This window comes from Pipistrellus hanaki (genome assembly GCF_964339955.1).
Source record: "Pipistrellus hanaki genome assembly, chromosome: 4".
Taxonomy (NCBI): Eukaryota; Metazoa; Chordata; class Mammalia; order Chiroptera; family Vespertilionidae; genus Pipistrellus; species Pipistrellus hanaki.
In genome coordinates this window covers 40,647,023-40,671,571 of record NC_140506.1, presented here as the reverse complement: position 1 = coordinate 40,671,571, position 24,549 = coordinate 40,647,023, and the positions used below count along the sequence as shown (strand labels likewise).

At 38.3% G+C, this 24,549-nt stretch overlaps 1 protein-coding gene across 2 annotated transcripts in view; it reads left to right on the top strand.

Annotated features, from left to right (window-relative positions):
• The window catches only part of HAPLN1 (hyaluronan and proteoglycan link protein 1), a 67,238-nt gene that overhangs the window by 26,354 nt on the left and 16,335 nt on the right, over positions 1-24,549 (top strand). For both annotated transcript variants that reach the window (XM_084882181.1, XM_084882180.1), the window contains exon 2: positions 14,856-14,981. In XM_084882181.1, coding sequence (XP_084738307.1) covers positions 14,882-14,981 — 100 coding nt within the window. In that variant the 5' untranslated portion in view covers positions 14,856-14,881. The remainder of the gene's footprint in view (positions 1-14,855; positions 14,982-24,549) is intronic.

Here is a 24,549-nt window from a genome sequence, read left to right as displayed (position 1 = left end):
TGCTAATTGTGCAGTTTTAAAAAATTGATTTTGACTAGATCAGATCACTGAAGTTAATGGTTCAATGAAATTGTCTTTTCCTCTTTTCCTGTTTTTCTTTTTTAAACAACCAGTTGCCCATTTTTATACGTTATGTTTTATATTATTTGAAGTACATTTCCTCTTTTGTTTATATGCCAAAATAGCCTGCTGGTGTGGCTCAGTGGTTGAGTGTCAACCTATGAACCAGGAGGTCATGGTTTGATTCCCAGTTAAGCACATGCCCAGTTGTGGGCTCGACCCTTAGCGTGGGGCATGCAGGAGGCAGCTAATCAATGATTCTCTCTTCCTCTCTGAAATATATATATGCCAAAATACCTGTCACCTTATCTACTTTAATTTTAAAATAGCCAATTTAATCCTCTTTTTAGTTTTTTGTTTGTTTGTTTTTTATCAATGGCATTTTTACAGAATGAAAGTCTTCCCTTGAAATTCAGGTATGAAAGAAAAAAAAAATACAACTACACCCATCCAGATGTGGAGAAAATAAACTTACCCTGTCCTTGAACTTCTCATAATTTAAATGACCTTCTTTTGTTTTGTGTCACTTTACACATCCCATCTGCTTTACTATCTTCTTGGACCCTTTACTTCTCTGACCCTTTAGCCCAGCAGTAGGCTCAGGAAGCTTTCCTAAGTTCACTTGCTGAACTGTGTCTCCAATGGCAGACGTGAGGTGAGATATAGGATGTATGCGCGTGTTTCATTTGTTGCATTGCATTTTCAGTCAGCATCAGCATCATACAGCCTGTGAATGTACTCATTGCTATAAATTACTCTCTAAAATCCAATGACTTTGAGCCTTTTTACCTCATTGCCATTATTACTATGAGCAATTCAGATAAAGTATGTGGATTTCACTACAGCATATTTTTTTCTCACACAAGCCAAGAGAGATTTCCATAAGCTTGGTAGGAAAGGAAAAGCAGAGTTCAGAAAGTCTTGCTAAGGTGATTGATTATATGTGACTCTGGTCTTATTATCCCTTCTACTGTTTCACCATTAATAACAACCACTAGTAGCTGTCATACCTTTTCCTAAGATGGAGGGCAAATAATCCTGCAAGGGGTGGATCAAAGTGCATGATCCTTAAGCAAATTTTAAATTAGAAAGTAAGAGGAAATGAGATAGGCAATATGGTCTGAAGTCTTGTTCTTTTCTTTTCCCCCTATTTGATTATATTGGTTTTGAGTGTGCCATTGGTGGTAGCACCATTTCAAACCCTCTCCAGAGTACCAGAAGAAGCAAAATAGGAAATGCTGATGAATATCAATCCCACTCTCACTAAGCCTTCAATGGCTAGCACTGTGCTTGTTATCCATCAGCCTGAACGTACTCTATCAATAAAGTGGGCTGGGCATTAGTGGTGGAGGTAGAGGAGGTAGACAGTTACCAAGGAGAGTCTATGTAAATGCCTTAGAAGCTCTTATCCTGTATGTTCCCCTACAAATGAATTTCAAGAACGTATATGGAGCCGAAACTGGTTTGGCTCAGTGGATAGAGCATCGGCTTGCGGACTCAAGGGTCGGTCCCAGGTTCGATTCCAGTCAAGGGCATGTGCCTTGGGTGCGGGCACATCCCCAGTGGGGGTGTGTGCAGGAGGTGGCTGATTAATGTTTCTCTCTCATCGATGTTTCTGACTCTGTATCCCTCTCTCTTCCTCTCTGTAAAATATCAATAAAATATATATTATAAATAAAAGAAAGAAAAAGAAAAAGAACGTATATGGAAATACTTGTAGAAAGGTGTAGGAATCGTCTGCTTTTGGCCAACAGTGGTCCTTGTATGTCAGAGTAGATTATTCTTTTTCAAATGAGCAGCAAACCTGCAAGATTTGCCCATGACAAGTTGAGACCGAGACAGGTTAGAAAGGGTCACAACGATCAACACAAAAGGAAGTTAACTCTCGTTCACCCTCCCATCAGCTGTGTTTTGGAACACAGAAATGCCAATCTCTCTTGTCATTCACTGAGCACTCACTGGAAACTCACTAGATGCCAGGATTGTAACAACTAATCAATATGGTTTTTGTCCTCAGGCAGTTTCAACTTTTGTAACACTTTCAGGTGCTTCATCATTCATTTGAAAATTATGATTTTTTCCTTACATTTGTATAAATGGTGATGATTTGTTTATTAGATAAGTTTTGCATTCATCTTTCTTTGTAAGCAGCATATATATGATATGATTAAGACAATCCTCTTTGTCATGCGCTTCTCTAACACAGATGTAATTTTAGGTGTTATTATGAGATATGTAAAGATAAGGTGGGCAACTCGTGGTGGACGTGGCACTTTGTCTAGATTGACTGCCAGCACCAGCCTGGTCTCTAGCCAGTCCCTCTGATTACCCTCCTCTCCAATCCCACTGAGCTACATAAATACATGCAGTCATACAAGTAGCCCAAGCCCTCTCCATGCTCATTTCCCCTGCAGGTGCTGCTTTGGTAGACAGCAGTATCTGACCCCTCCTCTCTCTCTAGCTCTCATCTTGCAGATCCAGCTTTGCAATCATCTTCTTTGCAAAACCATTCCTGCCCCCTCTCAGGCTGGATGAGGTGCCTGCCAAGGCTACTGCTCTGCACAACTCCAGGGGGCGTCATTCCCTTTGCCTAGTGGAGAGATCCTTCTCTTTCTACAGAAGCATCCTGAGTCTGCCTCTGTGTGGTTGGCATCCTGCTCTGTTCTACTGCCTTGTGGCCTCTCTAAAGGGGAGACTACGTTGGGATCTGAGCCTTTTTCCTGGCATAAAGTGGTGCCAGCGTTAATTACTTGGATTGTGGCTTCCTTTGGCACAGTACATAAATGAGGAGCCCCTGAGATATGTAAAGCTAGGTTTTCTCTCCCTGAATCTGTTCAGATTGTTCTCTTAGCCTCTCCGGCTGTCATTTTTCTCTCTTGTGATATCTGACTTTCAGGCCATTTCTCTCATTTCCGGTGGTTGTGCTGCTGACTGACCTTTTAGGGGTTCATTAGCACTAAGGGACTCTGCTTCTCCTCTTCCCAGATGCTGCATTTTCTTCCTTCACCCCTCCCCCTTGTCTGTCTTCTTTTTCTCCTCTCTTTCCTTCCCCACCCCCTCTCCCTCAGTTTCTTGTTCCACTCCTCTTTCATGTTCTCTTCTGCTGCTTCTCATTGGTTGGAGCTTTCACCTTTTAAACAATTCCTTACGAAAGCATTCATTTTTAGAAGCGAGTCTCTGAACCAGCCATTGACATTGTTTCTAAGATATTTATGTCTTTCATAGTTCTCTCAGTATTTGCCGTATTGCGTGCATTAAAAATTATTTTGGGGTATGAATAAAAATTATTCAGCTATTATCTGAATCTGAGGGTGAAGGTGTGTGTAGTGTATGTGAGGTTTTTCTACAACCTTTGAATGGCAGTTCCTTTTTTAAAGAGTTGTACAATGCTACCATTTCCCTTGCTTTCTAGGTCCTATATTCTTGGGATGCCATTTCAAAACCTATACAGAAATCCATCTATGCTAAGGTTTACAGGTGGAAGAGTTTATTCAACTATAATTAGTATACAAATAACCTTCAACTGTCATTTGCCTAGCATTGATGAGAATTGGGATCTTTAGTATAATTGTTCATGGAATGACTGTTTCTTTTAATGGAAATCATGGGAGAGAGAAACTTTGATTTTATGGTTGCTTCTTCTCTCTTAACATTGACAGGGCCCACCCAGAAGCTCTGTCACTCTCACAAGCATGGACTTTACAAAACCATGGTCAAGTTTAAAATAAAAAAGACCTTGAGGAACTTTGTGTTGGTAACTCTAATGCTGGGAATTTGGAGCCAGGTTAACAGAGAGAGTCTGTGGGAAGGGTGGGATGGTAATCTTATGGTATTTTGGACATTGAAAAACCTTTGAGATTTAGGGACACCTATACTGTCCCTACTTTTTCTTGTGAAAATACAGCCCGTATTTTTGTGTATAATACTAATAAATGATTATTTAGTTCTGAGTCAGTTCTAACTGTCTGGCTGAGCTTCAGTGCCTGTAAAGAAGGTGGGCCCAATGACCTTAGTTTGCAGAAAGAATAAATTCATCAGCTAAAAAAGATGTAAATGAGATTATTAAGTTTTAAAAACTTAAAAAAAAAAAAACACTCTCAAAGATTACTGTAACATAAAAGCCTATTAAAATAAATTCTGGGTTTGTGTCTTGCATCACAAAACTAATTTGGAAGCTCGACTTAATGAGCTTAACTGTCAATATTTGCCAAGTTAATTGGAGGATATTGTGGTCTCCCTTTTTGTGCTGTGTAGACCCTGGGGCTGAAATGGGTTTTGTTCCTCATAAGCCAATGAACTGAGTTCTGATGAGATCATGCTTTGACATAGGATGTGGACCAATGGTAAACCTGCTTCAGGGTCTTGGAAGATATCTTAAAAGTGACAGCCAAAATGGTGGGGTCTGCATCAAGCTGAGAGGAGAGGTTTTTGCTGATTATAGATCACTAATGGATTTATTTTAGTTTTTGTCATGACTTAATACAATCAGATACCTCAGTAAATCACCGATCATAAATTTCTTCCTTGAATTTAGAAAAAAATCAGATTTACAAATATTTAAAATCTTTCTACACCTTCTCAGAGTATGATCACCGTTTAAAGTATATGTGAGTTGCCTGATTCTTGTTTGTCGACTAGTTTAGAATTGCGTGTGGGGTGCAGTGGTGAGCTTAGAGATGAATTTGTATATGTAGAAAACTTTTTATTGTCACATTTGCATTGCCACCGAAGTGTCTTGTAAGATGATTTGTAGTTGCATTTTTAGATCCAGTATGAATATAATGTTTAACTGCCAGCTGTTGAAATTTTGAACTTTATTAGAAATGCTAAAATTTTAAATGAAATGGAATCTTAAAATATTGATTTTGTAGCTTAATTAGAAATATATCTGATTTAATTGAAGCTGATGTTATGAACAGTTTTCTAGCTATATAACCATTATTTCTAAATATTTTATTTTAAAAACTTTTGTATCCAATTATAAAGCCTAAAATTAAAGTTTGTAGTTACTTAGTAGTGTGTGTATGAGCTAGATGTTATACTCATTTTTACATAACCTACATTAAAAGCAGTCCTAAAAATTGCCAATTTATTTGTATTTGAACTTTAAAACCGAGAGAGGAGAGTTATTGTCCATGGTTTAAATGATATAAAAGAATAATAAAAAATGGAACTTGTTTAATTTTATTTGCTTTTATCTGCTTTGGGGGTTTTCTTATTTGTTAGTTAGAAAACTATGAGATAGCAATTTAAGCTCTTATTATATATACATATACATATATTCATATATATGCATTATTTTATAATGTTTCAGAAAAAAAAACTGTTTACAAAAGGGGTCTTTCATTCTTTTTAAAGTGACCATGTTTAAGTTCTATTTGAATTGCAATTCACTAGGAAATATTTCTACCTTGGTAGAGTTCTTAGTTTAGTACCAAATTCCTTGTCAGTGTTCAGAAATCACTTACTATTACTGATAATGACAATGAGTTATTTGATTTCATACATTAAGAAAAGTATTTGCAAAGTGTAATTTTGTATTTTTCAACATAATGCTTTGGGGTTGATGCTACCGAGATTTTTGATTATGGAATCAAGAAAGAAAGAATCTCTAGGATGATGTCCTTCCTACACAAGCATGCCTAGAAAACATACTCTTCAAGTGTTTTGCTAGAGTTTGTGGAGATTACTTTAAGCCAGAAACAAACAAAAAATTTTTTGAATTTTTCATTTTAGTAAAATTACACGTGGGCTTATTGCTTCCATAATTTAATCATTATCATAAAGTTGATACACCATGGCAGCATTTTTCACATTAAACTAAAAGACATTCTGAGTTAGTCTGAGAAATGACAGCATAACTAATTTATATTCTAATTGATTTAATCATCTTTTAAGACTAGTTCATGAGGTACTTTGATTTTTTATAATATTTGATATGTAATGACAGAAAATGAATGCTTTCTCCTGCATTCCATGAAGGATGCATTTTAAAGAATAGAGCAAAGTAACTATTATATTAGTTATAGTCTAATTTTTAATGTTCTATAATGTAGTTTGTAACTTACGAATGTCAGAATCCTGCTATTTGTGTTTCATTTGTTTATTTGTTCAGTAGTGCCAGACTATTAGTTACCCAGAAACAAAAATAGAGTCCAAGTAAGTCCTGCACTTAGTATGTACTAGTATATGAACTGTTTTCCCCCTGCATCCTAGATTTTCAAACACCACCACTAAGGAGCCCTTAAATATGCTTTGATTAAGTGCAGGATTGCAGAGTTTGTCCTAAACTATAACAATATTCTCTAAGAGAGAGCTGGTGATGAATAACCAGCCAGGAGCAAAGTGAATGGAAATGCTACTTGAACAAACATTATTGTTATTATCCTTTTAAAAATTCAGGAAAGTTTTGCTGAAGAATACAGTCCTAAAACTCAGTAGGAACAGAAGGGAGGGCCTGATATCTCCAATAAAAAAAAAAAACACAAAAACTAATATGCATAAAGCTTTGGCATTTGTCATCAAATATTCCAGTTGGTAGATAAAAAACTTGAACTTGAAACAGTTGGGTAGCTTCTCTCACAGTCTACAACTAGAAAGTGGCAGAGCAAGAAATAAAACTGAATTCTGCCTTTCCTCCATTACACCCACTGTATCGCTCCCACCTCCCTGGGACAGCTCCAACTTACATGTTACTATTTCCCATCTAGTTATAAATAGTCTCCTGTTCACTCGGTGCCCTGGTTCAGATGATGCATCATGTGATCATGTCAAATATCAAATAATGTAATAAATATAACAATACATATGGAAGAGAGAAGAGAAAAAAAAATGAAGAGTGAATGAGTCAGATTTATAGGCAATGAATGGAGAAATAGAAATATAAAATAAAAACAAGAGAAAAAAATAAAAGGATGGAAAATTTGAGGAGGAGGGTGAAAAGAAAACAGGCTAATTACAAACTGCAGAGGAGGAAGAGAAAAAGAAATGACTCATACATTTAAAAATGCAGTTTATTCTGAGAATCATGAGAATCCTACCCTGTTTCCCCCAAAATAAGACAGTATCTTATATTAATTTTTTTCTCCCAAAGTTGCGCTAGTCTTATTTTCAGGGGATGTCTTATCTTTCCATGCGCTAGGTCTTATTTTCAGAGGATGTCTTATTTTCGGGGAAACATGATAGATTTAACCTCTTAAGTTCTACCTCCATGGCACAAATCTATGACTTGTTGAGACTTCTGAGACTTTAAAGTAGAAAAGAACCCATATAAATAGTAGAAATATCTACAATAAAGAAATACTAAAGAAAGTGGTCATTTTGAAATGACCTAAGCAGTTTTTATACGAGTGGTAATTGTAGGTTATATTACAAATCTTTAGAGATTATAATCTTTCTTAGAGAAGCCATCTTAGGACATTCTTGGTTCTGGGAATTATAATACAGCACTCATTTTCCTGTGGCATTTTTATTTCCTCAAACTCAGAGACAGTGTGCCAAATATTCTCTTTGCTATTCCTTTGCTACTTTTTTTATTGCCCTTCTTGTTTTTAAGTGGCCTTTTCTCTCTCTTTATTTCCCTCTTAATATCTCCACTATAAATTCTTCTCTTTTCCATCTCTATCCACTTTCCACCACATTGTTCTTAGAGAGCAGCAATGGACCCAGAACTGGAGCAGTGAGGGAACTTCAACATTAAACATGCTGAATTGTCAGAAGTCCAGAGAGACTCAGAAAGTGTCTAAGACTGTTTCAGTATTGTGACGGTCATACCAAACTTAGAGAATATAAATCATGGCAAATAACCTTTTTCAATGCCAAATATATTTTTCCAACCATTAGCCATTTTTGGATGGAAATCATTACAAGTTGAATCACCTAGTTTTCTGCATTTTTAATTTTATAAACATAGCAATATTATGAAAAGTTTATAAAATAAGAGGAAAGTATCCATCTGTCTAATATTTTAAGAAAACAATTAGCATGTTTTGTGCGTTTCTTTCCAGCGTTTTAATGTAACTGTTTAAAAAATAAACACATGTGCACTGTAGAAAAAATGAGAGAAATTGGGGAATAAAAATGAACATAGGCAAACATTATTTCCAGGGATTTATGGACTTTCCGAAGCTCCATTGCAGATGAAAAGCACCCGGTAAAATTTTTTTCTTTTTATTAAATTTTTTGGGGGTGACACTGGTCAACAAAATTATACAGGTTTCAGGTGCCCAATTCTACGACACAGCATCTGTACACTGCATTAGGTGCTCACCACCCCAAGTCAAGTCTCTGTCCACCATCACTCTTTTTTTTTTTTTTAACCTCACCCGAGGATATTTTTCCATTGATTTTTAGAGAGAATAGAAGAGAGAGGGAAAGACAGAGGACCCTGCAACTGAGGTACTTGCCCTTGACCAGAATTGAACGTAGGACCCTTTGGTCTGCAGGCCCATGCTCTATCCACTGAGCCAAACTGGCTAGGGCTCCACCACCATTCCTAAAGGCTTTGACCAGTGGTTCTCAAATTTGAGCCTGTCAGACTCCTTTGAGGGAGGATGGGGTTTGTGAAATACTGATCAATAGGCCCCACCCCTACTTTCTGATTCAAGAGATCCTGGGTATGGTCCAATCATTTGCTTTTTCAACAAGCTTCCTGGCATTTCTTCTGCTCCAGGACCCATACTTTGCTTTGACACCTACACTCACTCCAAATAGTGGACTTTTAGAACTCACCTGCCTCTAAGATGAGGTGATCTTTAGGTTACTATTTTTTCTTATGTTTATTTATAAAAATTAGTCAGGTTTGAGGTGGGTCAAGCCAGCTCGAGAATAATAGTTTATTTAGTTTTTATACTTTTTTGAAAATACTTTTCACCCTGGGGAGCATTTATTATTATTATTATTACTATTTCGTGGGTGACAAAATTGAGACCTGATGTAATGGATACAAGACCCAGAGTAGAACTTGTGTTTTCTTCTTCCTGATCTAGGACTTTCTCCAGCTTTCTCCAAAGGCTCATGCCCAGGGCAAGGAAGCAATAGACTGACCGGGCCAGGTTAGAAGGTTACCATGACGACTATGGATGGACACCTTATTCAGGGCATCATAAGTGCTCTTTAGATGCTTCAGTAGTTTGCTCTTCGATAGAACAATGCAAGATGACAGAGAGAGTGCTACCTTCACTTGAAGTTTATATAGACCGACTCCCTGTTATATAGTTGAACAAAGATTTTTTTTTTCCATTCATGGCTTCTCTCTTGAGCATTGGGTATAGTTCAAGCAGGTCTGCATTCTTCGCCATTGTGTGAGTAAATCCTGGGGCTTACGTAAAGATCCAGCTGTCCTGCATACACTGAGCAATTCAAATGCATCATTAGTCTGAAGCCTTTGGCCATCATTTGGGTCAGTGGCCTGACTTCTGGACTGTACATACCTGTAGAGTTAAAACAGAAAACAGAGCTAACCAACAGCAACAAAGCAACAATGACCCAACATAAGGTTGCCATTAAAGAATAAAGTAAGGATAAAATAATCTATAATTTGAGAAGTCTAAAATTTATAATTCTATGGAATAAAGGTCTTTCTAACAGCAAAACAGCAAGAAAAGTAACTTCAGGGGGGGAAAAAGAACACTTTTAAAAAAATTGAGTTAATTTAACCCAATGCAAAAGTACATTTTGCAGTTTTTGTCATTGTTTTGTTCGTTTTACTGCACCACTGACCAGTTTTTAGGAACAAACTGGTCATAGGTCCTCTTTTGCCTGAAAGTAGATCAGATTTAAAAGATATCAAGGAGGAGAAGATTACATCTATTTTTAAATAATTCTGTCAAATAAAATTCTTCAGTTTAAGATTTTGTGGTTTCTTTGCTCCTTCAATTTCCAGAAAACTTTACATTAATTCTCATAATTTTTAAACTAAATTGCAAGCATTAAATTGAAACAGGTTTATGTCATTATACCCTTGATGGAGGAACAAATAACTCTTCTCGATCCTCCATACAATAAGACATGTAATCTTAAAATGGAGTAAAACCTCCCTCAGTTTTGGCTCCTTTAGTCCTTGTAACTGGTCCTCCTATTCATCCTTCCTTTTGGCCCACAGGAGAGTGCTGGGTGCCAGGCATGCAGTGAGGAAAGCCGTGGGACTTAGACTCAATGGAGTCTTGTGCAAACGGGGTTGTGATCAGTGCTACCCACCCACAGCTGGTGAAGAGGGATGGGAGGGGGGTGGCATTTGAGCTTGTGTGAGTGAAGCTTTGAAAAACACTTGAGAACTGGCCATGAAAGCTGGTGACATTCCTCAGGGTACACAAGACAAAGGGGGTGCAGAGTGCAGGCTCTGGGGAACACTGCCCAGACTCCAAGCTCCTCACTTTCCATGGTGGGGACTTTACCACTCTAAAGTTTCCAGAACTGTGAAAGGTGTGTGCTAATATACTTACTTCAACTGAGTTGTTCTAAGAAATAACAGTTGAATGTGTGAGACTTCAAGGACAGTGCCTAGCATGTAATGAAATATGCAACATTAGCTTTCCTGGCACAGGAAAAAGTATGCATGCCTTTCACTTAAGCTTATTTATCCATTATCAAACACAGGAATGTTTAAATAATAGATGCAAAGCCTCATATTTGGCCACCCATTGTTTGTATAATCTCTTTTAAAAGTAAATGCGTAACTTTATTTTTTGTTCTGTGTGAGATCTTAGCACATACCACATAAGCAATGTAGAATAAAATAACTTGAAAACATATATACTAGAGGCCCCGTGCATGATATTCATGCACAGGAGTTGAGGGGGTGTCCCTCATCCCAGCCTGCACACTCCTAAACCTGGGACCCCTCAAGGGATGTCCAACTGTCCATTTAAGCCTGATCCTGATAAAATCACAATCCAGGACTGCTGGCCTGCCTGCCTTCCTAATTGCCCCTAAGTGCTTCTGCCTGCCACCCTGATTACCCTCTAATCACTTGCCTGCCAGCATGATTAATGCCTAACTGCTCTTCTGCCAGCCTGATTGCCACTAACTTCCCTCCCCTGCAAGCCTGGTCACCCCTAACTGCCCTCCCCTGTAGTCTTGATCACCCCCAACTGCCCTCCCTTGCAGGCCTGGTCCCTCCCAACTGCCCTTCCCTGCTGGGCATCTTGTGTCTACATGGGGGCATCCATCTTTGACCACATGGGGCAGCCGTCTTTTGTGTTGCAGTGACAGTCAGTTTGCATATTACTCTTTTATCCTATATATATTTCAAAATTTCTAGTCCTTTAAATTGCCCCTTTTAAATTCTCTTTGGCAAATTTTTAAAAATGTTTTTATTGATTTTTAGAGAGAGAGGGAAGGAGAGAGAGAGAGGAGGAAAAGAGAGAGAGAGAGAGAGAGAGAGAGAGAGAGAGAGAGATCATTATAAGAGCAAAACTTCAATCTAGCCTGCAACCCTGGCATGTGCCCTGACTGGAATCAGACTGGCAACCTTTATGGTTGATGCCCAGGATGATGCCCAACCAACTGAAACCTCACCAGCCAGGGCTGTTCTTAAAGTTCAATTTTCTAGTTTCCTATCTTTTTCGTGAGACAGTTGTTATGCTGCCATGATGGCAAAGATAATTTACACTCTCTCCTACCTGGCATGTATTAATGGCAGTGGGGTACTTGGTAGTGTTCACTGATATATGCCTCATTCTAATCACAGATCACTGAAGAAGTTCTATATCCTCAGCTTTTTAAAATTGAGGATGGTGTGTGTGTGTGTGTGTGTGTGTGTGTGTGTGTGAATGCACGTGTGTGTGTGAATGCACATGTGTGTGCACACAATGAGCCACCAAGGAAGTGCTCATGGCACCAACGTGGTGACATAAGCAAGGCAGGGCACAATCATGCTAAGCAAATGCCATCTGACTTCTTACATGTAAGTTTAAAAAAAAAAAAAAAAGCTTGTATTCACTAAAACACAAGTCAATATTTTAAAATCATAGTAGGTTCAAGTTAAAGAGCATACTTTAAAAAGGCAATAAAACAAATAAGTTAAATTTATTTTATTTGGAAAATAAGTGCAACACAATGTGGGTATTGCTTTTGCTTGAAAGCAAATATAAATGCTGCTTACTAAATGTATGACCTTCAGCAAAAAAAGTGTGTCAGGGAAAATGGAAATATCTGTCTCATGGTATTATTACAAGGGTTGCATGAGCCATTGTATGCACAATCTTAGCATAGATTGCACTTGGCAAATAGTAGATATTCAGTTAAAAGTAGATACTATTATTTACTAGTGGCCCGGTGAATGAAATTCGTGCATAGAAGGAGGGTTCCCTCAGCCCAGCCTGCACTCCCTTCAATAGGACATCCCTCTTGCAATCTGGGACCACAGACTCCTAACTGCTCACCTGCCTGTCTGCCTGATTGCCCCTAACCTCTCTGCCTGCCTGCCTGATCACCTCTAACTGCCTCTGCCTGCCTGCCTCATCGCCCCTAACTGCTCTCTCCTGCCAGCCTGATCTAACCCCCAACTGCTCTCCTCTGCCGGCCCATTTGATTCTGATTGGTCAGTCAGTGTCAAAAGCTCCGCCTCCTAGGCAGCCAGTGGCTCCCCACACTTCACCCAGATTTGGTTCTGATTGGTCAGTCTCTATGCCAGTCAGCATCTCTAGGCCTATCAATGGGGCCTGTTCAGAAAGGCAGGGCTGATCAGCAGCATGGTGGAGGCCTGGAGAGTAATTGAGGCACTGCCGGAAGAGAGAGAGGCAAGTGCTGATCAACAGCTGCCACATAGACTACAGATCAGACTCTGCTTCTCTCTTCAGGCCTCTCTCTGGGCCTGATTCACAGTCCCCTCAGCAGTCAATGCTGGCTCACCGCACCTGCAGCCATAGCTGTCAGTGCTGGGTCACTATGGCAACTCAGCACTGACTGCTGGATTGATTTCTGGTTGGTCCAGCCTCCAGTCATGAGAGATCCAAGGTTTTTATATATTAGGATACTCCTATGCTTGCATATTTCGTTAAACCCTTGGACAGTTAATACCTTAACTCAATGAAATGAGCACTTAGTGGCATACTTTTTAATACTTTGGTATGGAATTAAAGGAGTTATATAAATTCGTGCTGGCTTGCTCATTATTTTATGTTTGTGTATATAATGTCCCAATTATATTCCAATTCCAAAAGAGTCACCTTTATTATATTTGTTCACCCAAACCATGTTTTGGCCTGAAAACAGATAATGTTATTAATCATATTCCATGGACAAAAGTCAGTAGCATCAAAAATAATCATTTCCCCCGCCCCCCCACCGCCCCCCCCCCCAAAAAAAAAAAATCCTCAGAGGCACAAGCCAGTAGTGAACTTCTGACAACATGAGTAACTCAGGTAGAATTTTAAAGGTGACACTTTGTTTCCTGGAAAAATAAGTTTCTCAGTTAGCTTGCCCATAATCTTCTTCCTGTACCACAATGAGGAAAAAGAAAAAGGTAAAAGCAAACATGAAAAAACTGAAGTCCTAAGCATCACAACAATGCCAATTTTTAGTGGGGAGACAGCAGAGAGGTCGTGGTCCCAAGAGAGACTCGGGATCTTTGCGGAGCAGAGGCTGGCCTGCAAGGACCTCAAGGAACAGGCTCAGGGCTCTTTAATATTTCCAGGGAGTCAGACTTTCCTGGAAAAAAAAACAAATTAGTGGCAGAAGCCAGTACTGTGCAATTTCAGTTTTAAAAATAGCCAGGCATTGTGAAGGCTGCTGTGTGCACGAGAGAAAAAGAAAGCCCTTGTTAATAGTTGCCTCTGCTGCCACACTAAAACAGCAGCTGCACTGACTTTTTTGCCCTGCAGAAACTGCAAAGGTCATAAGGTTCGTATCACTCGGAAAGACTTTTTGGTCCTCCCCATGACAAAGTTTGGGGGGGTGGATTGTGTCCTCTTGTGTCCCTCAGTCTTCCAATAGAGGACAGCCAGGTGACAGCTCTGCCTCTCACTCGGGACCAGAGCTGCTCCCCGCTGTCTGTTTCAGCTCTTCATTTGCCTAATTGCCTGGCAGGGACCTTCCTGCAGCTGTGGCTCTGCTGACTGCAGAGACCCTACCTGGCACTTGAAGATGGTGCGTCAGCATTTTAGGTAGAAATGAATGAAAAATCAATCAGGATGACTGCAGTGGTAGCAAGCACAACTATAACCTAGTTTGTCCACAATTTTCATCTCGTCACCCTAGACCCAAGCTGTGTTTAAGATGGTAACTGAATCTGTAACAAAAGTGCTGCTTCTGCTTAATCAAGCTTTTTTTTTTTTTTTTTTTTTTTTTTTGTCCTCTTTTCCATTTAGAACAAGCAAATCTAACCTGCTTAGGAAGCCACGTGGAAAATGAATGATGTCTAGTTTCATGTAAATATTCTTTATTTGCCCTGGTTTAGCATTTGGTGATAAATATCCAGATATGCATAAAATTGTTTTATTAACATATACTTCCAATTCAGAGGTTTAAACAGCTTTTTTAAAGTCGGTTCTATCCTTACCACATATCTCTATCACTTGCTATAGCACTCTATTATCAAAACTACACTGTCTTAAATTTTACAATTCTGCAAAGATAGAGTTAAACACTATTTGGACTCTGGCTACACGAGGGAAACTGAAATTGTTCAAAGCTGCAGTCCTCAGCTCCCAAAGACAGCTTACAGAAACTTTCTGAACAGATCGGGTTAAACGTTTTTACAGACCCATTCTGTGATGATAAGGCGGCAATAAGTTGTGCAGTGCAACACTCTAAAGGTTCCAAGTCTTACAAGCATTTGTGTGATGCTCTCACAGTGAAGAAGAGTCTTGGGGCTGCGAAGATGAAGAGCCTACTTCTCCTGGTGCTGATTTCCATCTGCTGGGCTGATCATCCTTCAGACAACTACACTCTAGATCATGGCAGAGTTATTCACATCCAAGGTAAGAAATTGCAGGTTCTCTTCACGAACGTCAAACGAATTTCAAGTTACTTAGAATTGAGATGCTGGGTTTGTGTTTCTTCATTAGTTCTGCTGCACTGACTTTTTCTTTTTCCTTTCTGCTAATGGGTGAACATGCTCCCTGGCTTTTGAATGCGAGAGCATTACAGTGGAGTTAAGAATTGGGGACAATTAAATTGGGATGGCTTATGAATGTCCAGCTACAGGGAATTGATGTAATTGTTCTGGGCTTTTTAGTACAGTTGCTATCTTTCTTGTAAGTAGTACAGAGGACATAAAGTTTATTTCAGTGCAAGGCAAAAGGGATGGAGAGGGGGGAGGGGAGAGAAATAGGAAGTAAAACTTACGTTGTAAGGTCATACTGCTAGAGTCAGCATTAGGAAAAAACGATGTGAAAATGAAAGTCAGACAAGCTAAGCTTCAGGAGAAAGTAGCTCACCCCATAAAATCTCCTTTGGTGAATATTTAGCTCCGATTGACCAGTATATTGCCTCTGCATGTTTCTGTTCAGCTCAGCTGAATCCTCAGCCTTAGGCTGTAGCAAGCTTTGGGGCTGCAGTACAATGCGGCTATTTCTTCAGTCCCAGCTTCAGATGAGGGACATCCTGCACTCAGAAAGCTAAGAGACTTATGCAATAAGGAAAAGATAGTTCAAAAGGAGCTGCTGCTTCTCTCTTTGCCCTTGTATGCTGAATAATTGAAAGAAGAATGACAGGATTTAACAGTTTAAACATATGATGACATTAATTTTAGATGAACTCAGTTTGGGGACCAGAAGCTTTATAAGTTTGCTTAGAGACATAAAACATCAAGTTATATCTTCAAGGTCAAAAGTGTAGTCTCAGAAAATTGCATCCATTGCTGCAAAGTATGAGTTGTGAAGGTCAAATGATAGTGTAAGTCTGGCTAGAAGTATTTTCCTGTGCTTATTATGACTATACAAATAGAGTTCTGAATTTGACAATAGCTTGCTGTTTTAGACATATCTCTTTTAGTTCTTTTTGCTTCTAACAGCTTTATGTTTTTCACGGGGCTGTGAAAAGGCATTATATAATCATAAATCTTACTATGCAAGCTGCTGACTCGGCTGATTTCTAATGTATACAGTAGAGGAATCCCAGATGCTATATTTATACAGAGAGATTTCTGATGAGGAACAACATCTTTTTAACATCTAGTGACAGAATTCAGTTCAGCCAAAAGGTTAATTCTGAGTCGTGATTAACAATAGCAGGTTTAAAGCTGATTTAAAATTAACTTTAGCTGTGGTTTCAAGTTATTATTAGACATATATATGTTATATTATGAACTATGTACAAACCATTTAGTCTAAAGTTCACCCAGAGTAAGAAAATATTATTTTGGGACTGTAAAAACACTTTAAAAATTACTTCTGGGGAGCCTTTAAATTAGACTTGAGTTTTGTCAGTGAGGAAAACTTCTGTGTCCCCAGCCTTTCCATCCCGTATACTCTGCTGGAATTTAGTGCAAAGGAATTTCTGACATGAGGCATCAGAATTATCCAGATTATTGCATACACTACCCATTTAAAAATAAATAACTTGATAGTTCATTTTAATTGTAAATTCATATTCTTAGAAAGTTACTCATAACTTTCAAGTAATAAAACTAGACAGCCTACCTTTTGCTTGTAGAAACCTATACTGAAATGTAATTTGAATCAGGATTATGATGCTATGTCCATACATCTTAATTTATTCTAAAATTGCTCCAAATACCTGTTCTTGTTATTTTTCACCTAATAAAAAAGTTGTCTTTTTTCCTTTATGATAGCATTTAGGTTGAACATTCATATCTTCAGTCCTCCAGAGAAACACCTCCAAGTGTTCTGGCATAATTTCTGTTGTCATTTACAATGCAAAAATAAAATGTATAGTACACGAGAGAAACATTACAGCAGATAATCTGCATTCCTTACTTGAAATACTAGTTTCTCATATTTAAACTCTTATTTGTCAAACATGGACCAAAATGAATTTAAAGGAGCTTAATCCCTCATAGAATTTTATAAGACTTTTGTAGTCAGATGATAAGTTAGTAAATCTGGCTTTCAAATTCCTGAATTGTACTGATAAGCAGAATGGGCTCCTCTCAGTGATAGGAAATTGTTCAGAATTCGCATTTCTGCAAAAACACCTTTTCTATCTCCCAATTTTCATTAAATTTCTATGTTTGTAGGCCCAAACGACATCAGGGCAATATACACAGTATTCCCAAATTATCCTAAACTTCTTGGATGAAGATGTTCAACACTTTGATAGTATGTTCTTGAGTCTCAGGCAAAAGAGTTACCTAATCATTTTTTGAAGGTTTCCTTCCAAATTTGTTATGGGAGAGTCTATAGATACATGGGAACAAAAACGTTTAATCTTGCTTTTTCTTTTTTTAAAAAAAGTGGAATTACTAAGAAAGGAAATGCAATTATAGAACCCTGTGCAGTGTTTCTGATGAAAAGCATGTGTCTGGTTATGAAAAAGGAAACTCTCCCAGTTTCCCACGGAGAAAGACACAGCCTTTGATAAAAATGCACATATATTCATTCATGTTTTTTAACTTTTTTTTTTATTGAAGCTGTTGGGTTACACAAGAAAGTAAGCTTTACTTGTCCATGGAGTCTGCTAATGTAGTTCCCAATGTAGAAGATAGTCATTTCTTAAAATATAGCTACAGCAAGAGATAGCTGCTGCTAATACTGTCTCTACAACACTTTCAACTAATGCATTACATCCCTCGTTTCCTGATATGCCTAGTCAAACAACTTTTAACTTCTTTGAAACTTGAGACCATCAGGAAGAATTTTATGTGGAGTACCAAATCACACAAAAGTGTCTTTTAAATAAATACTTGGATGGGGTCCAAAAACTCCTTCTGTATACCTTTAATTACCAGTAGACGTTCAGAGATAAAGAGTATACGTTTTTAAACACTGTTTTTAAGGGGACATAGATACCAGAGAAATCATATGACCATTTGCCCATGAAACAATGTACAAAGCAAAATAGTGAATGCAAAACTGCTGGACCATATTCAGGTCAGAGAGCAAATGCTTCCTTCCTCTGGTGGTCAAATGTAAACTTCTGATAAGTTTGAGAGTTTTTCCCCCCAATGCCACTTACTGACTTTAGATATGGGACAATTAATTTCTTCAAGTTTCCTTCCCCTCATCTATAAAATTGGGCATAATCACCATGCATTTCGTAGGGCTTTGTAAGAATTAAATTAGCTAATATTTGGATAAGTGCTTACTACTGAGCCTGGCACACAATAAACTCTCAATAGATGATGGTTATTATCATCATCATGCTTGTTACTTCCTCACTGACATGAAAAAGGAGGCACAAAGGTTGGTGGGAAAGCTCGGGCTTTTCAAACTTATTTGCTAACAGATTCTTAGTTCTAATGAAGTAAACGTTCTATAAGTTGCCTTCTTTGTCCTCTTTAGTTTCACAAATTAAAATTTCCCCCAACAATATTACATATTATCTGGTCCTTTTATTTTCCTTGTAAACACAGAAACTTTTCAAACTTAAATAACTTTCCTTTAATAGACTTCCTAGGTGAACGCAGATAAGCTAAATGTTGTTCTTTTATAATTTCAAAAATGGTTTTAAAATAATAAGAGTAAAATTGTTGCCCTCTATTAAATAAGTAAAATGTACTGTCACTTTCTCAAAAGATAAAACAGTAATAGTTTTTACGGGAAGCATTGTCAGAAGTTTATCTCTCTGGGTAGAAAAATAATGTATATTAGAATCCTTGGCAGAAGTGGACATTCCCCATCCAATGGGTTGGCTCTTTTATCCTGTGTGTCTCAAATAACTCCTCTGCCTCTGCTTAGCATGGGTTACTTTTTTGTTATAACAGCTCCCTTTCTCCATCAGATGGTCAGATTTTTAACACCACAACTGTGGAGTTGTGTCTGGCACATAGTAGGTGCTTAACATGTATATGTTTGTTGAATAAATGGATGAGTGTAATGGAATACATCCAAACTAACATTATCATAATAAGTATTTCTTAAATCCTGTGGCATCCATGGCATTTAGAAATGTAATGACATATTGTGTAGGCTTAATGAACATTAACTAGATGACTGCTTTCATCATAATGTTGATAAAAGCTAAACCATAGCTTAGAGAATTTAAGGACTTAAGATGACTTCAATATATGATATCTAGATCGATGTCCTATTGTACAAATAAAGAAATCAAGACCTGAAGATTTTATATTTCTTGTCCCAGGTAGCATGGCAAATGAGGAACAGTGTATCTTGGCTAATCCTTTCCCCTCTTCAAGTACGGGCCCATTTCTCACCTTCTCAATGAATTTTCCCTGACTATTGCACTCTCCTTCTCTTATGGACCCCAATCTCTCTCACATCTTTTTCTTTTCTCTGTAGCACTGGCTAATGGCTTTAACTATTTTACATAATAATCTGTGTCCATCTCAAGTTCAGCTTCACAAGGACAGAGATGTCTAATGTATCCAAGTCACCTAAATCAGTACCTGGCACATAGTAGATGGTCAGTACATGTTTATTGAATAAACCCAGGACCAAGATCCAGGTATTATTCCTAATTAAGTTCCAGTCAGTCTTTCCAAATGTCAAGGAAATAGTTTCAGTTCATAGAACAAGAGGCAGCAGATGAAGAAGAGGATTATGAGACTGGACAATAGGTTGTATGCATGGCTCCCACACTGCACACAGCATCTTACGCTCCATGAGGGTCCATCAGAGACAGGAGGCAGCAATCTTTCTAATGTGTGGATGCAGCTTTGAAGAGCAGTCATTTTATACTTGGTCACTGCAATGCTATCGTGTTCCTTATGTAATATCTGCAGAGTCGGGATCTGGTGGTACAGAGTGGATCAAAAGAAGTGGAGTGAATTCAACAATGTATGATCACAAACCATCCACTGAGCCAAAGTTTAATGGGAGAAGTAGATAAGTGCTACTCCCACTTAATTTTCTCTCCTCCACTTAAAACTCATTTGGATTCTATGGGTCTGTTATGAAAGGTTAAATTAATTCATTTTGTGTTTTTAAGACAGAGTATGCTATTTGCAGCCACAAATGCAAAATTCACAAATATCAAGTATATTTTCCAAATGGCATTTAGATAAATATATACAGTATTAATAATTCTTTCTAGAAAATATCAGCTATACAGTATTAGAATTTCATCACAAACTCATAAGAATTAGCAACATTGTATTAGATAATTAATTCTAAAATCTCTTTTACTATAGGACATGAACCCAAAAATGTCAGAAGAACCTACTACATTGAATACAGGCTTACCATTTGGTCAAACTAAGACTATCACCAGAAAAATATAATAAAGGAGTCCAGAAAAAAATGTATATGTAGGCAATTATGTTCATATGTAGAAATACTCACATACTGCACACATAGACTTATTCACGCTGTTATAGCAAAATACCATATACTCGCTGGCTAATAAATAACAGACATTTATTTCTCCCAGTTTTGGAGGCTGGGAACTCCAAAAAATATGGTGCTGGCAGACTCAGTATCAGGTGAGAGCTGGCTCCCCAGTTCAGATTGTCATTTTTTCCTCTGTGTCTTCAAATCACTGAGCGGGACAAGGGATCTCTCCCAGGTTTCTTCTATAAGAGTACTAATCCCATTTCCAAGGGCTCCACCCTCATGAACTAATCATCTCCCAAAGGCCCCACCTTCAAGTATCTTCACATTGGGGATCAGGTTTCAACACATGAGTTTGCTAGTGGTGGGGGGAGGGGAATAAACATTCAGTCTAGAGCAAGCATCTTTTATACATGGCCCTTGGGGGTGAAATGATGAACAGAACACATGGCTTTGTCTCTTGAAGCTTAGTCTAGTGAGAGACAGACATTTCTGTGAATTTAAAACTATTGACTGTGATAACTGCTATAAGGGAAATTATGAAATTCTATAGAGAGAAGATAACATCATATGCTATTACCTTTAACAGAAGCATTAAAAAAAAAAGCAGTATCTTTAAATTATGGATGTAAGTCAAACATGGTAATATCTTTCTTCAACTACATAGCTGCTGCACTAGATAGTACACATATAGTTATACCTATATACACATACACAATGGTTATAAATAGAAAAATCAAGGAATGAAATGATTATAGATTGAGATACAATTTTGGTTAGTTGCTGCTGGGCATAAATTAAGTTAAGGAAGATTGGGAGAACAAATTTGGGCAAAGGAGGAGAGACTCAAGTTATCTATTGGACATGCAATTTATGACCACCAGGCAGTTGGATTTACTAGGTTTTATGTTCAGGGGAAATGTACTACTAGAAAGTTTGGAATCGTTAGCAGATAAGTGGTATTTGTAACCATGGACTAGATGAGATCACCTGGGGAAGAAGGAAATGCAGATAGAGGCCAGGAGATGACTCAGGTCTGAGATCTGGTGACCTGCAGCACCAACAGGTGAGCAAAAGGAGGGTGCATAGGTTCCCAGATGCAAATGTTCTCCAAGTCAGAATCCTAATCACTGATGTGTGGCCATTTTTCCTCTATAATTTTTTCCAAAGTCTTAAGTTAGTTGCATATATTTTTAAATTGAGGATTTTTTTTAAACATTAAAACTTGTACTTCTTTTGTCTGTTGAAAAATTCAAAGATCCACTATCTTTTAGCCTGCATTCCCACTGGACAACATCAGTGGGAGCCAGTTCATGCATTAGGATGGGCATGTCCTTCCCATTCCCTGCTGTCCTCAGGACTGTGGTGCTCTCTCCACTCCCTCAGCCTTGCCCACCTGGACACTTGTGTTTGACTTACCTTTCATTTTATTTGAGCACTAAATTCAATACTCGGCACATTGAACGCCATCAATTCATGGTTGTTTATTAAATAAAGAATCACAAGATCCCTTTGCCTCCAGGATTGACTCTGTGACAGTATTATTTTGATAGATTTTATTCTAAATGAAGATATTAACTATATCTGTGTATAAAACCAACAGTGTCCTTTCTGCAAATTACAGATAGCTCGACCTTATACTTGGAAGTGGAAGTGGTCTGAGTGGAGGCAAGTAGATTTGAGATCCACTCTTCTACCACATGAAGACATTTCCAGTAATTAAGGGCTGTGTGGTTAATTACAACTTAATGAAGAAGAATGACTCATGCTAATGTTTTGGTTTCCCCATACCTTTGGAAGCAAGCCTCCAGTATAGTTAAAACCTTGCAAAGTATGTTTATATTAAGAATGTCATTCACCATGTTAGTGAAATGTTCAAATTTCATTTTCCAATTTATTTTCCTGTAGTGCATTCCTTAATCTATTTATAGCCATGCAAACCCAATTTGCTTATTCGAAGTCTAAAATAATAAGAATTAAACATATTTCTTTATCCATAAACCTTTGATAACATATCAGGGGTCTTCAAACTACGGCCCGCGGGCAACATGCAGTCCCCAGGGGAGTCTGATCCTGCCCGCCAGGTTTTTTGGGCAGTGAGCGCAGCCAAGGTGTTACAGTAGGGATTAGTAGTTCATATAGTCCGGCCCTCCAGCTCTCTGAGGGACCGTGATCTGGCCCCCACTTTAAAAAGTTTGAGGACCCCTGATAGATGAATGTACATCCTGAAAATTATTAACCAAAACAAACAACTCTGAGTTGACAAAAACACTAAGATTGTCTCTAGTTGTGGGACAAGTTGTGCTGGACATAGCCGTGGCAGTAATGTTAATATATGTACATTACAGTGTGATGCACAATGGAAAATACATTACCTGAGTCATCTAATTCAGTCCTCCCCTCAACACTGGATAAAGGTGGCTGTCTTCACTGAGGTTGAGACAGGTTCAGTCACTTGCCTCAGTATACGGTTATTATGCAGCGAAGCTGAGATTCAAGCTTAGGCACGCTAGCTCTTATGCTCCTCTTGCACAGGAGCCATACAGCCTCCATCTCCCCTTTCTTAGGACCTTTTAAGTAAAGCAGTGGGTAAACTGGCCCCCATTTTATTCCATTCAGTTAATTTCCAAAAGAAATCAAATCACTACTAAAAAAAAATCTTGCTCTAGCTGGCTTGGCTCAGTGAATAGAGTGGACAGAAGGGTCCCAGGTTCGATTTTGGCCAAGGGCACATGCCTGGGTTTTGGGCTCCATTTCCAGTAGGAGGTGTGCAGGAGGCAGCCGATCAATGATTCTCTTTCATCATTGATGTTTCTATCTCTCTTTCATTCTCCCTTCCTCTCTGAAATAAAGAAATATATTTTTAAATAAAAATAAAATAAAAATTAAAAATGATATTGGTCTTGGACTTGGGAGAAATTTTTCCTACAGGTCACCATGGAGATTTTTCAAGGATTAGAGGAATGAGGCAGGGGTGGGGTGGCAGCTGTGTAAACACATTCCACCCTTATCTCCCAATGATGACTGTCTGGAAGCCCCAAGGAAACTCAAGAGGCAGCAGAAAGAAGTTGGATATATAGATTCAGATAGATTTCTTTTAACAGCTTCTTAGTTGGTGGTCCTGAAATGCACTCTTGTCCTGGTGAGAACCAATGCAATTAGGGAATCATCAAGCATTGATAAGGTGTGGCTTTCTCAGAAATAGTAACTTCTAGGAAGTGTCTCTGAAAAAGCACAGGTAAAGAAGGCCGTGTGGAGGTAGAAGCTGCTGCACACCTGCCACTATTTGTTAGTCTGAGCCAGCTTTTCTGGGCACTCACAGTGCACCACGCAGGAAGAAGTGCTCAACATCTGACCTCATTTAACTCTCACTGGGATCCTGGGAAGAAGGTGGCTTACCTCTATTTTGCTGATGTGGAAACTGAGGCACAGAGAAGTTACGTGACACAATGTAAGGGGCATAGAGTATTTACTTAACCAATAAGCACTCGCTGTTAAAAAACAGATGAAATCATAATGAATGTGAAGAGATAAAACTCACATAGAACTTAATCAGCAGAACAGAGCTAAACTCACTTTTCTACTTCTGGTACAAAAAGAAAATTAAGAAAAAAATTTTTTTTCAGGATATTAACAGAGTTTCAAGTTTATATCTCAGCACAGTGATTTTTATTAAACTGTGTTCAATTGACCTTCAAGAGCTATTGGTGGGGGAGGGGGACTCGGTGCACATTTCAAGCAGAGAAGCTCACCTTTTGTCACATTTATATTGCAAAGGTTTGTCTAAAATATCCTTTGGGGAGAAAAAGTTCCACTGTTCCTGAATTTTTTTTTAATATTGCCATAGATCAACCTTTAGGCTCTAAAATAGTGATAGCATTTATCCTTATTTTTTACTTTGAAACTCGGATATAATAATAACGTGGTATACATTTGTGGTCTCCATCATCCAACACAATACTATATCTTGGTGTTGGGTAATTTCCCATTAGAGAAACGATTTAGCTTAACGCAAGGAAGGAAGATGGATATGGCCAATACCTAAGAGGATGCTTCATGGCACATCAGGTCATATGATGAAGGTTTTGACCGAAAGGACATATGCTGCTTAAAGAAGTTGTAAACACACAATTCTAGG